Source organism: Macaca fascicularis, chromosome 12, assembly GCF_037993035.2.
Source record: "Macaca fascicularis isolate 582-1 chromosome 12, T2T-MFA8v1.1".
Taxonomy (NCBI): domain Eukaryota; kingdom Metazoa; phylum Chordata; class Mammalia; order Primates; family Cercopithecidae; genus Macaca; species Macaca fascicularis.
The window spans coordinates 36,328,369-36,347,148 of record NC_088386.1 but is presented as its reverse complement, the minus strand read 5'-3'; the positions used below and the strand labels follow the sequence as shown (position 1 = coordinate 36,347,148).

General features: G+C 34.8%; 1 protein-coding gene across 3 annotated transcripts in view; it reads left to right on the top strand.

The window, feature by feature from the left end:
• The window catches only part of LRP1B (LDL receptor related protein 1B), a 1,954,889-nt gene that overhangs the window by 1,297,711 nt on the left and 638,398 nt on the right, over positions 1 to 18,780 (top strand). For all 3 annotated transcript variants that reach the window (XR_012421093.1, XM_005573071.4, XM_015433154.3), the window contains exons 27-29: positions 188 to 432; positions 16,577 to 16,708; positions 18,050 to 18,277. Coding sequence is in view for 2 of the 3 variants with exons in the window: in XM_005573071.4 (XP_005573128.4) it covers positions 188 to 432; positions 16,577 to 16,708; positions 18,050 to 18,277 (605 nt within the window). In the remaining variant the exon portion in view is untranslated. The remainder of the gene's footprint in view (positions 1 to 187; positions 433 to 16,576; positions 16,709 to 18,049; positions 18,278 to 18,780) is intronic.

Below are 18,780 nucleotides of genomic sequence, written 5' to 3'. Positions count from 1 at the left end.
GTATCATGTATACATATATTAAAATTGGAGGTGGGTTTTTTTTTTTTTTTTGCTTTTCCCAAATCAGATACAGACCCATAAAAATATTAATAAAATACCTTTTTTTTGTCATTTAGCTGAGTTATATGATTATGTCTCTGGATTAGTTGAGTTTTGACAAACTACCCATGTATTTATCTTCCTGCAGGTCAGATGCTATTTATTCAGCCCTCTATGATGGAACAAACATGATAGAAATCATCCGAGGTCATGAATACCTTTCCCATCCCTTTGCTGTGTCTCTATATGGGAGTGAAGTCTACTGGACAGACTGGAGGACCAACACATTGTCCAAAGCCAATAAGTGGACAGGGCAGAATGTCAGTGTGATTCAGAAAACAAGTGCACAGCCATTTGACCTTCAGATATACCATCCCAGTCGCCAGCCACAGGGTAAGTGCTTGTTCACTTATGGATTAACCACCCAGAAAGTATTATCATCTTGATAATGTAATATTTGAACTATAAAATAATCTTCTGTAAGTTAAAAGTTATTGACATTTTATGCATACTGTATGAGGGAAGTGGTTTTAACCTTTATTTTAACTAGTTTAGAATTTTTTTATTTTGCTTCTTTTCTTTACATATAAATATTTAGGGGCATCTTAATTACTAAGATGCTCCTATATATTTATTTTAAACTAAGTCCCCTAATTTTTAGATTATTGCCATGTAGCATATTGGGAGGAGATGGGGTGGTACATGAGAAAAGGTGAACCATTTGCTTGAGTTCCTCTATTTTAAGAGAAGTGAGTTCACAGGCACATATGTGTTACCTCTTCCCATGTTTTTCAGCTTTTGATTCAACAGTGAACACCATCTTGGTTTCATGATTCTGTTTCCTCCACTCAATCTTTGCCAAATGTTACTATCCTAATTCTTACTTTTTCCCCTACTGTGATACCATGACCATTTGGCGTAACATCAGCTCATCCTTTTATACTTTTTCCCCATTATATGTGACATAACTGGTGGAAATCTCATTTGAATGCAAACAATGTCCCCTTCATTAGCATATTTTCATTTTAGATTCACGATTCTTAGATGACAAGCTCTCTCTTGCATTTTCTCCTTCTCTTTCTTTTTCAGTGTGGAATAAGATCTTCTAACTCATTGGCATGTAGGGCATTTGTTCCACACACTGAGCCTTATATTTTAAATTTGTATTATAGTATCGTTTAGACTTGACTAAAACCAGTTACCTCTCTGGTTGACAATATCACATGGCTATTCTTTGTCTTTCTTCAGTATGTGACCTTCATCCTCCCTTGATGCTATGTCTTCTACCAAAGTCTCATCTGCAAAATTTTCTGTGTCCTTTCTCTGACAATCTGATTGAATCTAGTTATTTTCCCAGATACTCTCAATTTCTCAGTTTCTATTTTCTTATGTAATTGATCTTTCTTTGCTATACATACTGGTTTCTATACATACTGCTTGCATAGGTGAGCAATAACTTTAATTTTTTTCTTCCACTCTTGATTTCTTTCACCTTATAAGCTAAAAAGCATGAGGACAATACAGAAAAAAAGTATATAGATTAGTCATTGTTGCATTTAATAAGGATTTAATAGATATATTGAATTTAACTAAATTTAAATAAGGCAAGAAGTTATTATTCTGACCAGCAATGTGCCACTAGTATAATGAAAAAGATACTCTTCTCTAGAAGCTTCCTCTTCAACAGAGGAATGCCTAGCTGTAAGCAAACTCTGTAGATGACAATCACTTATAAGATATGAATGGTTTTGATTATTTCAAGTGTAAAATTATTTACACAACTGTATTTTTGTCCCTCAGATTGTTTGGCATTTTGTAGTAATTATAAATTGTATGTTCGGCACAATCTAAATGGACTGGACCATGAAAAATGCCTTCATCTATGTATTGCATCATTCCTTCTCACCCAAAATAGGATCAATGTCTTTCATTTAGTAACTGCACTGTCTAATTTGCCTACATTGGCATGACCCTTAGTAAATTCATAGAACAGGAAGAACCGTGATACTCTCAAACTTTCCTGACATTTGTGCATATATAGAAAAGAAATGAGACATTCATTGTCTTTTTTTGGTGGGAGGAGGCATCCTTGACTTTTTTACTTAACTCAAAATATGATTTATATATGATTTTTCCTCTTTACTTAAGATAAGCAAGATTTTACTATGTAGATCTAATTTAACATATTTTCCCAGGATTCAGGGCAAATATTCTAGTCTTTAAATACATTTAGAGAATATCACCTACGAAAAGAACTTGCTGTTTCCTAAATGAAATTCAGTCAGTTTCCAATTTTGAGAGTGATCGGAGAACATTCTACTTTTCCCCATTATAAGGATCACTGAGCTTATAATAATCATTATCTGTCCTATTTATCTGCTTCAGTGAAGTAACACTTCCACTGCTAGGGAAAAAAGATGCAGGAACATATCGACTATTTTATTACCAAGGATAGAATTAAAATGAAAATGGTGACAAAGGCTCAGCATTAACACAAATACAATAATAATAGCCCATTTTCTGGTGAATAATAACATGATGTTCATGAAAAAAATAATACATTTTAAAAATACATGACATTCAGTACTATAAAATTGAAATATATCTTTCGCAAATTAAAGAAACAAAGGTTACAAATACTATTTGACATTATCTAATCCTCCAAGTAGGAAATTAATAAAAGTTTTAGCACCAGTTTTCTTACGAGTAAGCATTCATTATGCACACAAAATTCCAAATTGGTTATTGGACATTTAAGCAGAATATTTTAGACATACATTTTAGATTGCTTTGGTTTTTAATGTTGTTGTTATATGGGATTAGGAAGAAACAAACCAAAGCTGAAACGTATGCAATATGAAGGAGCAATAGTGAATATTTTAAAAATTAATTTAAAAAAATTACAGCATGAAGGAGCCAAGCTTAGAGTTAATGGCAAGGCCTGGGTTCAAATCCTAAACATAAGATTTATTAATTGCATGACATACCCTTCATCATTGGCATAGTTTTATTTCAGATTCATGAGTCTTAGCTATTAATGTGCTATTGGACATTATTGGCAAGTTATTTAACCTCTCTGTACTTGCTTTTTCAAACTGGAGATCATGTGTCTAAATCACAGGATCTCGCAAATGTTGAGTTTAATCACCATTTAACACAATGTAGGTTTTTCTTTAAGTTGAAAATATATAATTCACATTTATGAAGTAATCTAATCTATATTTTATCAGCAAAATACAATTATTAATTTTTAGGTATATTAAAAAACAATGACAACAAAACTCATTTACAATAAATACTTTTTGGGTCATGTGTTAGGTTTTGTTTGGATAATGAGATCTGGGATTATATAATGAAGCATTAAATAAAAATGGTTTTGTGATTATGACTTTGTAATATAAGTGTGCAGTTATATCTTTTTTTTTTTTTTGAGCAGCAGCAAAATTTATTGCAAAGAGCAAAAGAACAAAGCTTCTCCAGCGTGGAAGCGGACCTGAGTGGGTTACCCAAGTATATCATTTTTATTAGTACTTTACAGGTGTTAGTCTCAATGTGTGCGGAGACTTGCAGGAACAGTTCTCCATCTGAGACTCGTTCTCACACATACCAATTATAAATTCTTATACTAGCTCAAATTTTACATCCTCTACATTAATAGTTAATACCATAAGGATTCAGCATTTAAAGCTTGTATGGTTATTTATTTATTTATTCATTCATTGTTTCCTAACCCTGTCTTACCTACTCACCTAGATTATAAAATATTTAAGGAACAGTGTTTCATTTATTTCTTTGTGCCAACTATACAGTCTAGCTAAGTCCTTTATAACAATATTGATAATTATAATAATAGCTAACTTGATTATCATTGTATTTCATGAGATATCAATTTTTCATATCAATGAGAAAAATTGTTAGCAACCCAGTTTTACAGATGAGGAACCTAAGACAGAGAAATACTACGTAAATTGCTCCAGATCTAACAGCCAGGGGATAATCATTCTGTTATCTGAATGGAAGTCTGAAGCCAAAGCTTTTGTCTTACTCACTACACTCTACAGGCAGAAGACATTCAATGCACATATATTCCTCTTGGAATTGTTGCATCTTATCACCAGATGGCAGTAGAGAGTCATGTTTTATTGACATTCTCCTTGGACAAACTTCCTTACCTTCCTGGAGTTTATAGTCTAAGAGGAGGAACAAACTAAATTAACAATTAGGATAAATACAAACATTGTTATGATAGATAGATTTTGAATATAAGAGTATAGTAAATGTATTTTAAAAAGTAGCAGGGTGTGGTACTAAAAACAAAACAAAACAAACCTTGGAATTAGCTAAGTTTAATTCTTCCCTCATGTCACTCACTAGCCATGTTACCTGAGGCAAATTACTAACTTGGAGGGGTTTTATTTCCACATTTGCAGATCGAAACAGCTACAACTAAGGAAATAATAAATCAGAGACAAGATTGGGCAGGGGTCAGATCATGCTCACACTCAAATAATATCCCTACAAAGAAATACAGTTTTTTCCTCCAGGATAAATGGTTCCAATGATGTTAAACATAAGTGTGCATTAAAATTAATGGAGGGCTAGGCCGGGCGCTCACGCCTGTAATCCCAGCACTTTGGGAGGCCGAGGCGGGCGGATCACAAGGTCAGGAGATCGAGACCACGGTGAAACCCCGTCTCTACAAAAAATACAAAAAATTAGCCGGGCGCGGTGGCGGGTGCCTGTAGTCCCAGCTACTTGGGAGGCTGAGGCAGGAGAATGGCAGGAACCCGGGAGGCGGAGCTTGCAGTGAGCCGAGATCGCGCCACTGCACTCCAGCCGGGGGACAGAGCGAGACTCTGTCTCAAAAAAATAAATAAAAACAAAAACAAAATTAATGGGCTTATTAAAACACATATTGGTGGGTGTTACCCAGAGATTCTGATTCGGCAGGTCTTGGGTGGGGTTTGACATTTTGCATCTTTAACAAATTCCCAGGGGACATGATGCTGACTTAAGAACCATTCCTCTAAGAAAAGGAAAAAAAAACATTTAAAAAGAATATGGTCAAAGGAGTAAAAAGAACAGATTTGCATGATAGGAATTTGTAAAGGATTGATTGGAGAGACAGGATTGAAGTGTATATATGTGTGTATGTATATGTATGTATAGAATATATATGTATGTGTGTATATATATGTTACACACACACCCCCACAGAAAGAGAGAGAGATTATAGAAATTAACTCATATGCTTATGGAGGACAAGAAGTTCCACAATCTACTGTAGGTGAACAGGAGAACCAGGAAAACCAGTGGTGTAACTCAGTCCAAATCTTAAAGCCTAAAAACCAGGAAGGGTAGGTGGGTAATGGTATAAGTCCAGTTCCAGGAGTTCACAGGTCCGGGAACCAGGAGTGCTAATGATGGAGTGTGGGATAAGATATATATTCCAGCTCAAACAGGAAACAAACTTGCCTTTCCTCTACCTTTTTATTCTATTTAGGCCTTCAACAGATTGGATGATGCTTCCCTGTACTGGCAAGGGCAGGAACTTTTTAACCCAGTATACTAATGCAAATACTCATCTCTTCCAGAAATACACCCAGAAATAATTATTTGCCAGCTATCTCGACATTCTCTAGACTGGTCAAGTTTACATATAAAGATAACCATCACAGGAAGTTACTTCAGTAGATTAGGAGGTGGCTGATGTCAAAATCTGATAGATGCTTGTAGGTGAAACGGTCTCTGTTGAGATATACTTAGAGGTGAAATCATTAAAAAGTAGCGACAGAGATTTGAGTGGGGAACCTGGGGAAAGGAGGAATAATATGGGATGGCTTTAAGAGAGGGGGTCAGCAAATGTATTCTGTGAAAGGCCAAATAATATTAATGAATATTTTAGGACTTGTGGGCCATGTGTTCTCTGTTGCAATTACCCTGCTGCAGTTGTAATGTGAAAGCAGTCATATGGGAAATGAGTAAGTGTGGCTGTGTGCCAATAAAACTTAATTTCTGGACACCAAAATTTGAATTTCATATAAGTTTTATGTGCCATGAAATAGTATTCTTCATTTGGGTTTTTTTCCAACCATATAAACAAGTTGCTCACTAGCCAGTATTAGCCTTTAGGCCATCATTTGCAGACACTTGATTTAAAGGATTAGCTGAAAAATTAAACTTTGGAATGTGCTGAATTTGAGATACTTCTGGGATACAGTTGAATATTTAGGGCTAAAAAGGAAGGAAGGTTTGGGCTAAAACTAGAACTTTCGTAGTTATTCAATTGTAGATTGAAGGCAAAATGTAGGTAAGATTTCTTGCCTAGACCAGCTCGGTCAGGGAGACCCTAACCCAGCAGTGTTAGAGGAATTAAAGACACATACAGAAATACAGAGGTGTGAAGTGGGAAATCGGGGGTCTCACAACCTTCAGAGCTGAAAGCCCGGAGCAGAGACTTACCCACGTATTTATTAACAGCAAGCCAGTCATTAGTATTGTTTCTATAGATATTAGATTAAATAAAAGTATCCCTTATGGAAAATAAAGGGATGGGCCGAAATAAAGGGATGGGCTCTGGCTAGTTATCTGCAGCAGGAGCATGTTCTTAAGGCACAGATTGCTCATGCTTTTGCTTGTGGTTTAAGAATGCCTTTAAGCGGTTTTCCGCCCTGGGTGGGCCAGGTGTTTCTTGCCCTTATTCAGGTAAACCCACAAACTTCCAGCCTGGGCATTATGGCCATCATGGCCATCATGAACACGTCACTATGCTGCAGAGGTTTCGTTTATGGCCAGTTTTGGGGACAGTTTATGGCCAGATTTTGGGGGGCCTATTCCCAACAATTTCTTAGGATTATTACAGAAAATAGAAAAGGGCAAGGATAGAGCCTTGGAGAACTCCAACACTAAAAAGGAAGGGAAAGAAGAATGCGCGGAAAAGGGCACCAACAGATTTCAGGACAAAAAGGGAAAGCTTGCGCATGAATGCTACACACACACGCACACACGAAGGGAAAAGTTTCAAGCTAACACTAGCCAACAGTATTTGCTTTTGTAGAAAAATAAAAATAAAGACATAAATGTATTCATTGGATTTGGCAACCTGAAAGAAGGTCAGTGATAATTTTAGTGAGAGCAATTTTGGTGGGTTTGTTTGCATATATCCTCGTGATCCTAAATATGTCTGGCATTAGATATTAGTATAACTTTCAACTCTTTTTACTACAAAATATAATTTACTAAATAAGACTATATTGTTCAGTGAAACAGTAAATTCCAAAAAAAAATACCTTCATAGCAGTCAGCTTAGTCTAGAGCCAGATTGCTTGGGTTCAAATTCCAAATTCATTATATCCTGACTTCTAGTGAATTAGTATTAGTTTGTTTCTCTACGTTAGCAGTTGTTTGTTTGCCTGTTTGTAAATCTGTAACATGGAATTGTTATAAAGATTAAATGCATTAGTCTCTCTCTCTTTTTTGTTGTTGTTGAGATGGAATCTCACTCTGTCTCCCAGGCTGGAGTGCAGTGGCACCATCTTGGCTTACTGCAACCTCCGCCTCCCGGGTTCAAGCGATTCTCCAGCCTCAGCCTCCTAAGTAGCTTGGATTACAGGCACATGCCACCATGTCCAGCTAATTTCTGTAGTTTTAGTAGAGATGAGGTTTTCCTATGTTGGCCAGACTGATATTGAACTCCTGATCTCAGATGATGTGCCCTCCTCAGCTTCCCAAAGTGCTAGGATTACACGCGTGAACCACTGCGCCCAGTCACATTAGCCTCTTTTAAGCAGTTAGAAGATACCTGGCAAGCACTGAGCACTTTATAAGTGTTTGTTAAGTAAGTTAAATAGATTAGATTAGCTAGCTAGCTAGCTAGATGCACAATTCTCTTACGTTGTTTTACACATTGACACCAAACTCCTCCCCTGCCCTGTAAGGGAGTTGTTTGTAAGCATGGAAAAAGTGAAATGTAACTCTTCTTTTGTATACTTCTGTCTCTACCACCCATCTGCCATGTCATTCTTCTCTGTGTGCCCGCTCAGCCCAAAGGTGTTTTCTTCGTCACCACTCCAGGTGCGGGGTTAAATGTTCTCATAAACCCAGCAAGAATCTACCACCCCGGGTTTTTCTGTTTTGTGTTTCTTTTCTTAGCTGCTCTAATTGGAATTAAAAAAAATCAAGAATGTAATTGTTACTTTAATTATAGTGTTGCAAACCCTTTGTCTGTTAGACTTTCACCAATTGTAAGATGTTTTTCTCTTTTTGTAGAAACTTATTTTTCATGTAAACAGAACTTGGTTTAAAGGGGTCTTAAGCATTTGTTGATAAAAGTAGTACTATTTTTGCAAAAAACATTTTAGTTTACTTTCAACGTCAGGCTACTGACTCATCTGCTCCTTTTAAATTTTATTTTGAAAACCATAGCAACTGGTAAATATACAAACTGATTTAGATAATAATGTGACATCCTTTTAAAAAAGAATCAAAACCCAGAAAAAGAGAGAATGAGTAAGATATTGAGAGGTTTCTCTATAGTACAATAATAATTCGATTAAATATAGTTATACCAATTATACTCTAACTCAGTCTCCATTTTGCATCCCTGTTTTATAAGACGTCCATGAATTGGCCCATGAATGAATGAGTGAATGAATCAGAATGAATTGTTTCACGTAGAGAGGCTGTGTATTGTAGTGTAGTGGTTAAAACCTGGACTCTGGAACATGAATCTTTCTGTTCTCCTTTTAATATTTGTGTGATCTTGACTTAATCTTTTTTACCTTCTCAAAGTTAAGTTTAGCCTTTGCAAGATGAAGGCAATTTATTTTCATAAACAAAGGTGACCATTGAGAGACATAAATAAAAGAATGCTTATAAAACACTTGGCACATTTTCTAGCATATGATAAAATAAATTATTATTTCTTTAACTTTTAAAATCTTTTTTTTTTTAATCCCACTGTCCATTATAGGAACATTGCAAGCTGTTTCTCAAAAAGTAAATTTAACATCGAAATGATTTAAGTGCCTCCAATTGCATCAGAAAAACATTTCTATAGAAAATTAAACTTTTCTTGACAACATCTATAAGAAAACAGGATAATCTTATTTCACAGTAAAAAAAAAAAAAAATGTTATATTTTAAGAATATTAGTGATACTCCCTTACTAATTTGCTCCTTAGAGGACAAAGTATCACTTACAATACCTGAAGGATGAGGGATTTCATATTGTATTATTAATATTTTCAGTTAGAATTATGTGGAATATTTTTCACATGATTAATAAAAGCGTTTTTTTTTTTTCCTTTTTTGTCGAAAAGAAATACCCTGAAAGACATGTTTCAGCATGGTGGAGGTGAATCTCAAATATTTGCAGATTGCTTAAATTATTTGCTTCCACAATTCACTGTGTTAAGATCTAGGCCAGTCCCGGTGGCTGACACTGGTAATCCCAGCACTTTGGGAGGCCGAAGCAGGCAAATCACTTGAGCTCACAAGTTCAAGACCAGCCTGGGCAACATAATGAAACCCTGTCTTTTCAGAAAAAAATAAAATCTAACTAGACTGGATAAAGACAATGTGGTACATATACACCATGGAATACTATGTAGCCATAAAAATGAATGATATCATGCTCTCTGCAGGGACATGGATGGAGCTGGAAGCCATTATTCTCAGCAAACTAAAGCAGGAACAGAAAACTAAACACCACATATTCTCATTTATAAGTGGGAGCTGAATGTTGAGAACACATGGACACATGGTGGGGAACAACACACACTGGGGCCTGCCGAGGGGTGGGGATAGGGGAGAGAGAGCATCAGGAAGAATCACTAATGGATACTGGGCTTAAAACCTAGGTGATGGGTTGATCTGTTAAGCAAACCACCATGACACATGTTTACCTGTGTAACAAACCTGCACATCCTGCACATGTACCCTGGAACTTAAACAGTAAAAGAAAGATCTAACTACTTGTCATATGAATTAAATTGCTCTTTCTCTTTCCTCTCTCTCTCTCTCTAAATATAAAATATATATTATATGTAAAATAATACATATTATATATATTTTTAGCAGAGTTGATAACATGTAGGATAGAGGTTACACACATACATACATACATACATACATAATACATTGTATTATTCTCCCCACTGTTTACTCGTATCTAGTGTCTCTTTATTTCATATATACTATCGGTATGAGATTTATTTGATCTAACATGTATCCTATTTTAAAATTCAGAATCCCTAGTTCTATTCCAAAATCAGGGCTTCTCAATATATGCACTTCACACATTTTGGGCCAGATAATTCGTTGTTAGTTGTGGGCTAGATAGTTCTCAATTACACTTGCTGTGAATTATACAATGTTTATTAGATCCTTCACCTCTTTTCACTAAGATGCCAACAGTACTCCAAGTCATAACAACCAAAAATGTCTCAATTTATTTCCAAATGTTTCTTGGGAGGTAAAATCACCACCATCACCACTGATTGAGAACCACTGTCCTAGATGGTTTTTTAAAATACTGTGAATACAGAATCATTGTAAAAATAGGAACTTCCCTGACATGTTTTTTTTTTCTTTCAAAGCATATAACAAGTGACATTAACAGAGAATAAATTAAGATACCAGAAAGACATGCCATCTCTTTAGAACGACTGAAAGTTAGTTGGTATTTTAAGACACATTTCCCCTATAAATGTAACATTATATTACATATATATTTTCGTCTTTTTACACCAAAACCTGCATACAGATGGAAATTTTTTTGGTGGTTTTTAAAAATTCTGTCTGTAGAGATACCTATAAAAGATAAGATAAAATTTTTAGACATCCTATATTCTACTTTATAGAGTACAGCATAAAATTAATTCATAAAGTATGACATAATTTGAGGAAAGCAGCTCCCTCATAAATAGTACTGTTAGAATCTGGTGAAAGTAAAGCATGCTTTACTTGCACATATTTTATGTGTATATATTTTAAATTAGGAATTCACTTAAATTCTTCAATGTGAAATGTTAAACTTATCACTTAAAGATATTTGTCATAGGGAAAATAGGATTTGAGATTAGTGTTTCATTGCAAAGCACTTCTGAAAATTCCTTTCTTTAAAACTGTTAAGTCCTTTCCTAAGGGAAAATTACTAATAAACATTATTTTATTACAATAGTAATTGTTTTCGTGCACATAAGGTTCATTAATAGGATGAATATTAGTTACTATCAAAAATGACTACATGGGAGGGAGAAAAATCTTTCTCTACCTAACAAATTGGACCCTGGCATTCTGCTTTGAGCATGGTTTTATTAGGTAAACAGCTATACATATTTTATACTGCATCAACATTTATGTGTATTTTGAACTTATTGGAAAAACTAGTTGTTTGGATTTAAAATGGTTTTTTCTTTTCCCCTGGTGATAAATGGACTATAATTAAATACAGTTTGAATCATATGTGAAATTATATTTAATGATATTATTTTTCTTCCCAGAGTGCACATCAGTCTTGGGTGATTGCACAATTAACATGTTTCTCCTATAAAGTATTGTAGTTGTGCATTATTTAATCTTTTCACCTGCAGCTATGATGTGCTCTAGAAGATTAACTTCCTAGATTTTTAGATTGCTGCAGTTTTAGAATATATACCCATATACATTTATGTACATGAATATGAATCCAAATGTCCCTACCTCTAACACAAGAATAGATACCATAAAAATTTTAGGAAAAAAACAATATGTGTGTGTGTATGTGTATACATATACATATATACTAAGACATATATATATATATATATATGTCTTAGTTCTTGCCAGCATATCACTTCTCTAGCTCAGAGAGTGACAAACTACAACCCTCAGGCTAAATTCAGCCCTCTGTTTTGTAAATAAAGTTTTATTTTCACACAGTCACACCTCTTCATTCACCTATTGTTTTATGGCTGCTTTTGTGTTACAGTAGCAGAGTTGAATAATTACTATGGAAAATATAAAGCTTGCAAAAGTCCAAATATCTACCATCTGGCCTTTAATAGAAAAACCTTGCCAAACACTGGTTTAGCTAGAAAGTCCAACACATACTAATACAAAATATATGAACAAATGTCACTAACTAGAAAATAGGACAGCAAGCAATGAATTGTCTAATTGCCTTGTAAAAGCAATAATTACAACCAATATTTCATGATGAAATAAATCAGCATTAGCTGGCTTCATTAGAAAATGTTTCATGGCAGAAAAATGAATTGAGCTGGGACATGAAGGAAGGTTAATGTAAAGATACTGATGATGAAATTCTAGGGGAAGAAAAGTACATCATGTGGAGTTGGAAAATAATAAACTATAGGTATTCAGGGAATAATGAGAAATACCTTTTAGTGTGTACACAATGTGTATGTAGAAGGAAAGTGGTAGATGAGGCTTGGAAGATAGATTCGTGTTTTAGAAAGAGAGGTGGGTATATCTGGGACAGTATCACGACGTACCAGTTACATAGCCATAGCAGTCATTCAAAGGTGAGGAAATGAATTTGGAAATATGTTGGAAGAGTAGAGGTAAAAATAAAGGAAACACATATTAGACAAAATCTGTACAATACTTGAGAAATGATTAAATATGGCAGTGAAAAAGAAATAAAAAATGCTTTGGAGTACAAATTTTGTGTGTTTGGAAGGTTGATGACTTCTGTTTTGTTTTTTGTTTACTTGCTTTTAGAGACAGTCTTGCTCTGTGGGTCAGGCTGGAGTGCAGTGGTATGATCATAGCTCACTGCAGCCTCAAAATCTTGGGCTAAAGGGATCCTCTTATCTTGGCCTCCCAAAGCACAGGGATTACAGATGTGAGTCACCACACCTGGCCTTGATCACTTCTTTAACAAAAGTAAACAGAGAGTGGATCAGAATAAAGATCTGGAGGGTAAATGGTAGTAGCAGGGAAACCAGTCTGACTAGTGCTGAGGAGTCTTGGGGGAAATAAATAGTAGGAGATAAAGCTGAGACTTTGTGAGGTAGACTGTGGGAAGTCATTCATTTTTTTTTTTTTCCCCCAGTAGAGATGGGACCTACCTGTCTTGCCCAGGCTGGTCTCTATCTGCTGGACTTAAGCAATCCTCCTACTTCAGCCTCCCAAAGTTCTGGGATTATTGGTATGCCTGGCCCTAAATTTCTAAAACAGATATGATCAAGTATGTGTTCTAAAAAGATAACTGTATGTAATGCAGGGAGTCTAGATATCAAAGATTTGTTAGGAGTTTCATGTAACAATCTATGCAGGAAATGGAGAAAACCTAAATTGAGCCAGTGACCATAAAACTGAAGAGAATTGAGTACTGGGTTAGTGTATAGAAACTTAAGCACCTTGGGGTAAGAACTCATCCATTATTATATCTCAGCTTTTTTTTTTTCACAGTGTTTTAAACAACTATGTGCTTCATAATGTTTTATTCAATGCATAAATAAAAGGTGGAGGGTATTACAGGTGTATCTCTAAGGTTTTATATTTTATCAGTTTGAGTTTAGACAATATGAGTTATTCGGTGAACCCAGTCTGCCCAGCTGTATTTATATTTCATCTGTTAAGATTTATTAGAGCATTCCATTGATCAATGGCTTTTCCATCTTTTGGATACAAAGAGATGAAATAGGCTTAGCTTTGGTAGAAGTTTGCAGCCTCTGCAATCCTACTGGATTTTGCAGTAGTGTCTCTTATAAAATAGCTACTTACTATCTAATTATAATAGATATGTCTTATAAGGCTTTGTGGGCCATGTGGTCTTTATTGAAGCTATTCAATTCTACTATTGCAGTATGATAACAACCATGGCTAATATGTAAACCAATGCACATGGTTATGTTTCAATAAAACTTTATTTACAAAAACAGTCAGTGGAACAGATTTGTCTCATGGGTTACCGTCTGCTAATCCCTGCTTTCTATAAAAATGTGAGTATTATAAACAGTATTTTTAAATTTGGTAATTGGAATAGGTAGCTGTGTTCAAGCACTTGTTTGGAAAGAAACTTTGAAATAATATTGTTGAATCCTTTAAAATGAGAAGAGATGAAAATGAAAAGTAAGAATTCTTTGTGGATTTTTCATCCTGTGAAGCACAAAATATTGTGAATTATACATTACAGTGTTATTAATAAGACATTGGGCTACAAAGTCAATGCAATTTTTTATTTTAGTATGTACATAGAAACTTAATATCTTTGCTTTTAAAAAGTTTTTTTTTTTCATAATTATAGGGTGTTGAGAAGAGTTGGTATGATTCTGGCCTAAAAATAATGATGCTCAAAGTGAAATTCAAGTACCTACCATTAGACTGTTATGGATTATGCTTTTAATTTTCCCAAGAAATAGCATTTCCTATGCTAGTGTTTTTGAACAAACTTCTTTTTCCTTCTGCTCTTCCCTTTTACTCCTCTTTCTTTTTTCTTTTCTCCTTCCTCATTTTACTTTATTTTATTTTTTCAGGTATGGGGGAATTTGGGTTTTCTCTTTCTATCTACCTGACTGGGTAACCTTGACTTGATATATGACACTTAACACTGCCTCTTACTCACTCCTCCTTCTGTCCTACAACACCTTTCTGCCTTTCCTTCCCACCTACTTTCTTGCTTCTCTAACTTGTGATTCCTTAGGGACTTCAATTATTATAACAGAAAATCGAAAGATAACAAAGAACAAAAAAAGAACTACTTACTCTGTGTGATAAAGGAATTGCGCTAGAAAGGAATCTCTAGAACAACAGCTTCTACTCTTTTCTAATATCTTTTGTTCTTAATTTTCTTAGGAGAACGAGTTGTTTGTGAGTCTCTTATTTTCCTTTATTTATTTGTTTATTTGTTTTTAACAAATACAAAGACACTATTACTTTTATCATCTTGATGTGAGGAATGTTAAAAATTGCCAAAAACTGCATTGAATATTTATCAAATCAGTTCATGTCTTATATCCTCTACATTTTTATTATCTCTTTGATTTGTATTCTTTGTGTTTTAAAACCCCACAGGACTGCTATTTACTTCTGTAAGGGGGAGGAAATTTCTTTTCTCTATCCATCTCAGGTTCATGGCTGAGGTCTATAACGAAAGACAGATTAACAAGAAAAGTACACAAACTTAATACACGTATTATATGACACAAGAGCCTTCTGAGGAAATAAAGACCTGAAGAAATGGTTAAAATCTGGGTAGTTTTATGCTAGGAGGTATTATCTAATGGTAATAAACTGGGGAAAAATTAGCAAGGCCTGTTTGTTCAGATTCTTTTCTGTGTCCCTGTGTCTTCAGACATAAGGATGTTCCTTTCCTCGGGGCTTAGGAAGGGCACCTCTACATGAGAGTTTGTAATCTGCTTCGGGGGAGGTCAGAAAATCCTTTCTAGTTTTCATGACCTGTTTCAGGAAAGAGGGGTGGAGGGAAGTCACAGAGACCTTCCTGCTTCTGTCATTTTCCAGTGGGCAAAGGTGGCATATTTGGGGCATGTGTCAACCCTATCACTACTTCGAGCAAGGGGACATGGTTGGAAGATACCACTCATGAGTTGAAAGCTAACATTTTCTTGATGGGGCTGCGAGAATAACTCGTTTCTGCCTTCAATTCAGTAGCCTAGTTCTAATGACTTTTTTCTACTAGATAGGCTCTATAAAAATAAGATTAAAGATACTAGATAAATTAAAATCTTATCCAAAAGACACGATGACAGAACAAGAAACATAAAATTCAAAATGTCTCAAGACATTCGATGCCATCACAGAATGACATTAAGCTGCAAAATTTAATATTCTGTTCTCAATTTGAAAAATCATAACTTATTTATACAAGGGAGTTGAGTAAGTATGTACAAGTGGAGCGATCCTTAGCCATGGAATTAGCTAATACAGAAAAAGTAACAAAGAAGTAGATGACTTAATCATGCAGACAGACAGACATTTCTTCACATAGGCCTCATCTGAAGAAGAGTACGCATTTGAAGGAAAGGTATATATGTAACAGCAGTTTCCTAGGAAGCATTTAAAAGTGGTGTGCCAAGGCAAGAACTGTAACCTCCGCCTCCTGGGTTCAAGCGATTCTCCTGCCTCAGCCTCCTGAGTAGCTGGGACTAGAGGTGTGTGTCACCACGCTCAGCTAATTTTTTGTATTTTTAGTAGAGATGGGTTTTCACGGTGTTAGCCAGGATGGTCTTGATCTCCTGACCTCATGATCTGCCTGCCTTGGCCTCCCAAAGTGCTGGGATGACAGGAGTGAGCCACTGCACCCGGCCACTACCTCTAAGCAATAGGATGCATGCCATTTGTCTGAGAGAGAATTGATGGAGTTTTCTTACTTATCTTTGAAATAATGTTTTTATTAATATAATTCCTGTGTATGATTGTCTATTATTGTCATATTAATCACCCTACTAATGGGTTCTATGTAGGAAACTGTACTTTGAATCATTAGGTGAATAACCCCTGTCAACCTCACAGGTTCCCTAATACATTCTTCCTTCTTCACTGTTCATATTTCACTGTGTAATTACAGCTCCCAATCCTTGTGCAGCTAATGACGGCAAAGGCCCCTGCTCTCACATGTGTCTAATCAATCACAATAGGAGCGCTGCATGTGCATGCCCCCACTTGATGAAGCTTTCTTCAGACAAGAAGACCTGCTATGGTAAATTTCTTATAGTTCTAATCAAAAATAAAAATAAAATTGAATTCTCTCAAATTATATTAGCATTCAGATTTTACTCATATTAAAATAGAGGAAGTTTTTTTTTCTGTTTTCAAAAATATTTTAGGTGGTGGTGCTATTTCTAGCCACTATTGATGATTCATCTGCTCTGGGGAAAACTGGCAAATTCTTTAAATATGTGACATGTTGTACTTTGTTATTTATTACCTTACTCATTTTTTTTTCTTCCTACTTTCTTATTTGATACGTTAGCAGAATTTATGTCCGCAAAACAGGAAGATTTTTAAGTGAAAGTGCATTATCAGAAAATGATAATGTAGGTAACCTGCATAACAAAGAGGTGCTTAACAGCTTTAATCTGCTCTTCTAAAGTCATTCTAGCATCATTTGGTAGAGAATTATCACCCCGAAAGGGGAAAAAGTGAAGTAAAATATATAACTTGGAAAAATTTGTAAAAAAAAAAACAAAAAAAAACCCACACATTTAAACAATGCATTTGAACTAAAAAAGATAAATTTTGTGAATAAAAATTTTTGCTTTCTGTTAATAATTGTATTTATTTGCAAAACATTACTTAATTTTAAGTACAGAAAAAAATATCAAAATTTAAGTCAGGCATTTAGGTACATGTAGCATTAATTTACATAATAATAACATATCTCAACACCAATAAACTAAGACAACAACAAAAAAAATAGAATATCTGTAACTACTATTTCTATTTGCTCTAATATTTTACAAATGTAGTGCAAGGAAGGCATCTATGGAAGTAAAAGTGATATAATGGCTCACAATGTTAGTTACCGCAGATTTACAAAAAATTACACTAAAAGCATGCTTTAAATTATTTGAGCCCTAATTTTTATAGGAAAAATATATATGAGATTTCTAATAGCATGTTTAGTTTTATCTTATTCAAAGACAGTATAGAAAAACTGTTCTTGGAGTCCCTCAAAATCTTGCCATGGAATACAATATTGTAATTATGTACAAAGTACAAATACGGTATTTGACACTTGGAGTTTATGTAGTTTAGCAACTTTGAAATTCTAAGGTCACTGAGAATTGATTACTGAGAATATCTGGGCGTTTCTAGCCAAAGAAAAATGATGATGTAAGGCTTCTAACTCATTTTACATTTGTTTCTATTAAATACCTTAATTTAAAATAGATAAATTGTTACTTCATTGTTTCCATCAAGTATTGATTATGATGTTCAGGAGTTAACATGTATTAAATCAAGTAATATTTTAGAATTTCTAGACTATTTCAAGCTTGCCAACTTCATAAGAGAAAAACAATTTCTATTTCTTTTTTAGAAATGAAAAAATTTCTTCTTTATGCAAGACGTTCTGAAATCAGAGGAGTGGATATTGACAATCCATATTTTAACTTTATCACGGCATTTACAGTTCCTGATATTGATGATGTTACTGTGATAGACTTCGATGCATCTGAGGAACGTTTATATTGGACAGATATTAAAACACAAACCATTAAACGAGCTTTTATTAATGGAACTGGGTTAGAAACTGTTATTTCAAGAGGTAAAAGATTTGTACATGTTATAACTTTAAAAATGTTTGTTATTGAATTTGTAATAATCACAAGTCTTTTATATTATTTCTCTATTACTCAACTCTATGCTGTTAATTGAAAGTTAGAATTGAATAGATATTTAATAATATGCTACATCCTTACAATTGTAGAATGTTATAATTAAATTGCACAGAGCAGACTGATAATTGGAAATTTACATTCATGTGAAGAAAAACTTCAGAACAGATCACCTTAAAATTTAGATTTCTCGGCTGGGCATGGCGGCTCATGGCGGTAATCTCAGCACTTTGAGAGGCCGAGTCAGGAGTTTGAGACTAGCCTGAAGCAACATGGTGAAACCCTGTCTCTACTAAAAATACAAAATTAGTCGAACGTGGTGGCACACACATGCAATCCCAGGTACTTGGGAGAGTGAGGCAGGAGAGTCACTCGAACCCGGGAGGCGGAGGTTGCAGTGAACCAAGATCATACCATTGGACTCCAGCATGGG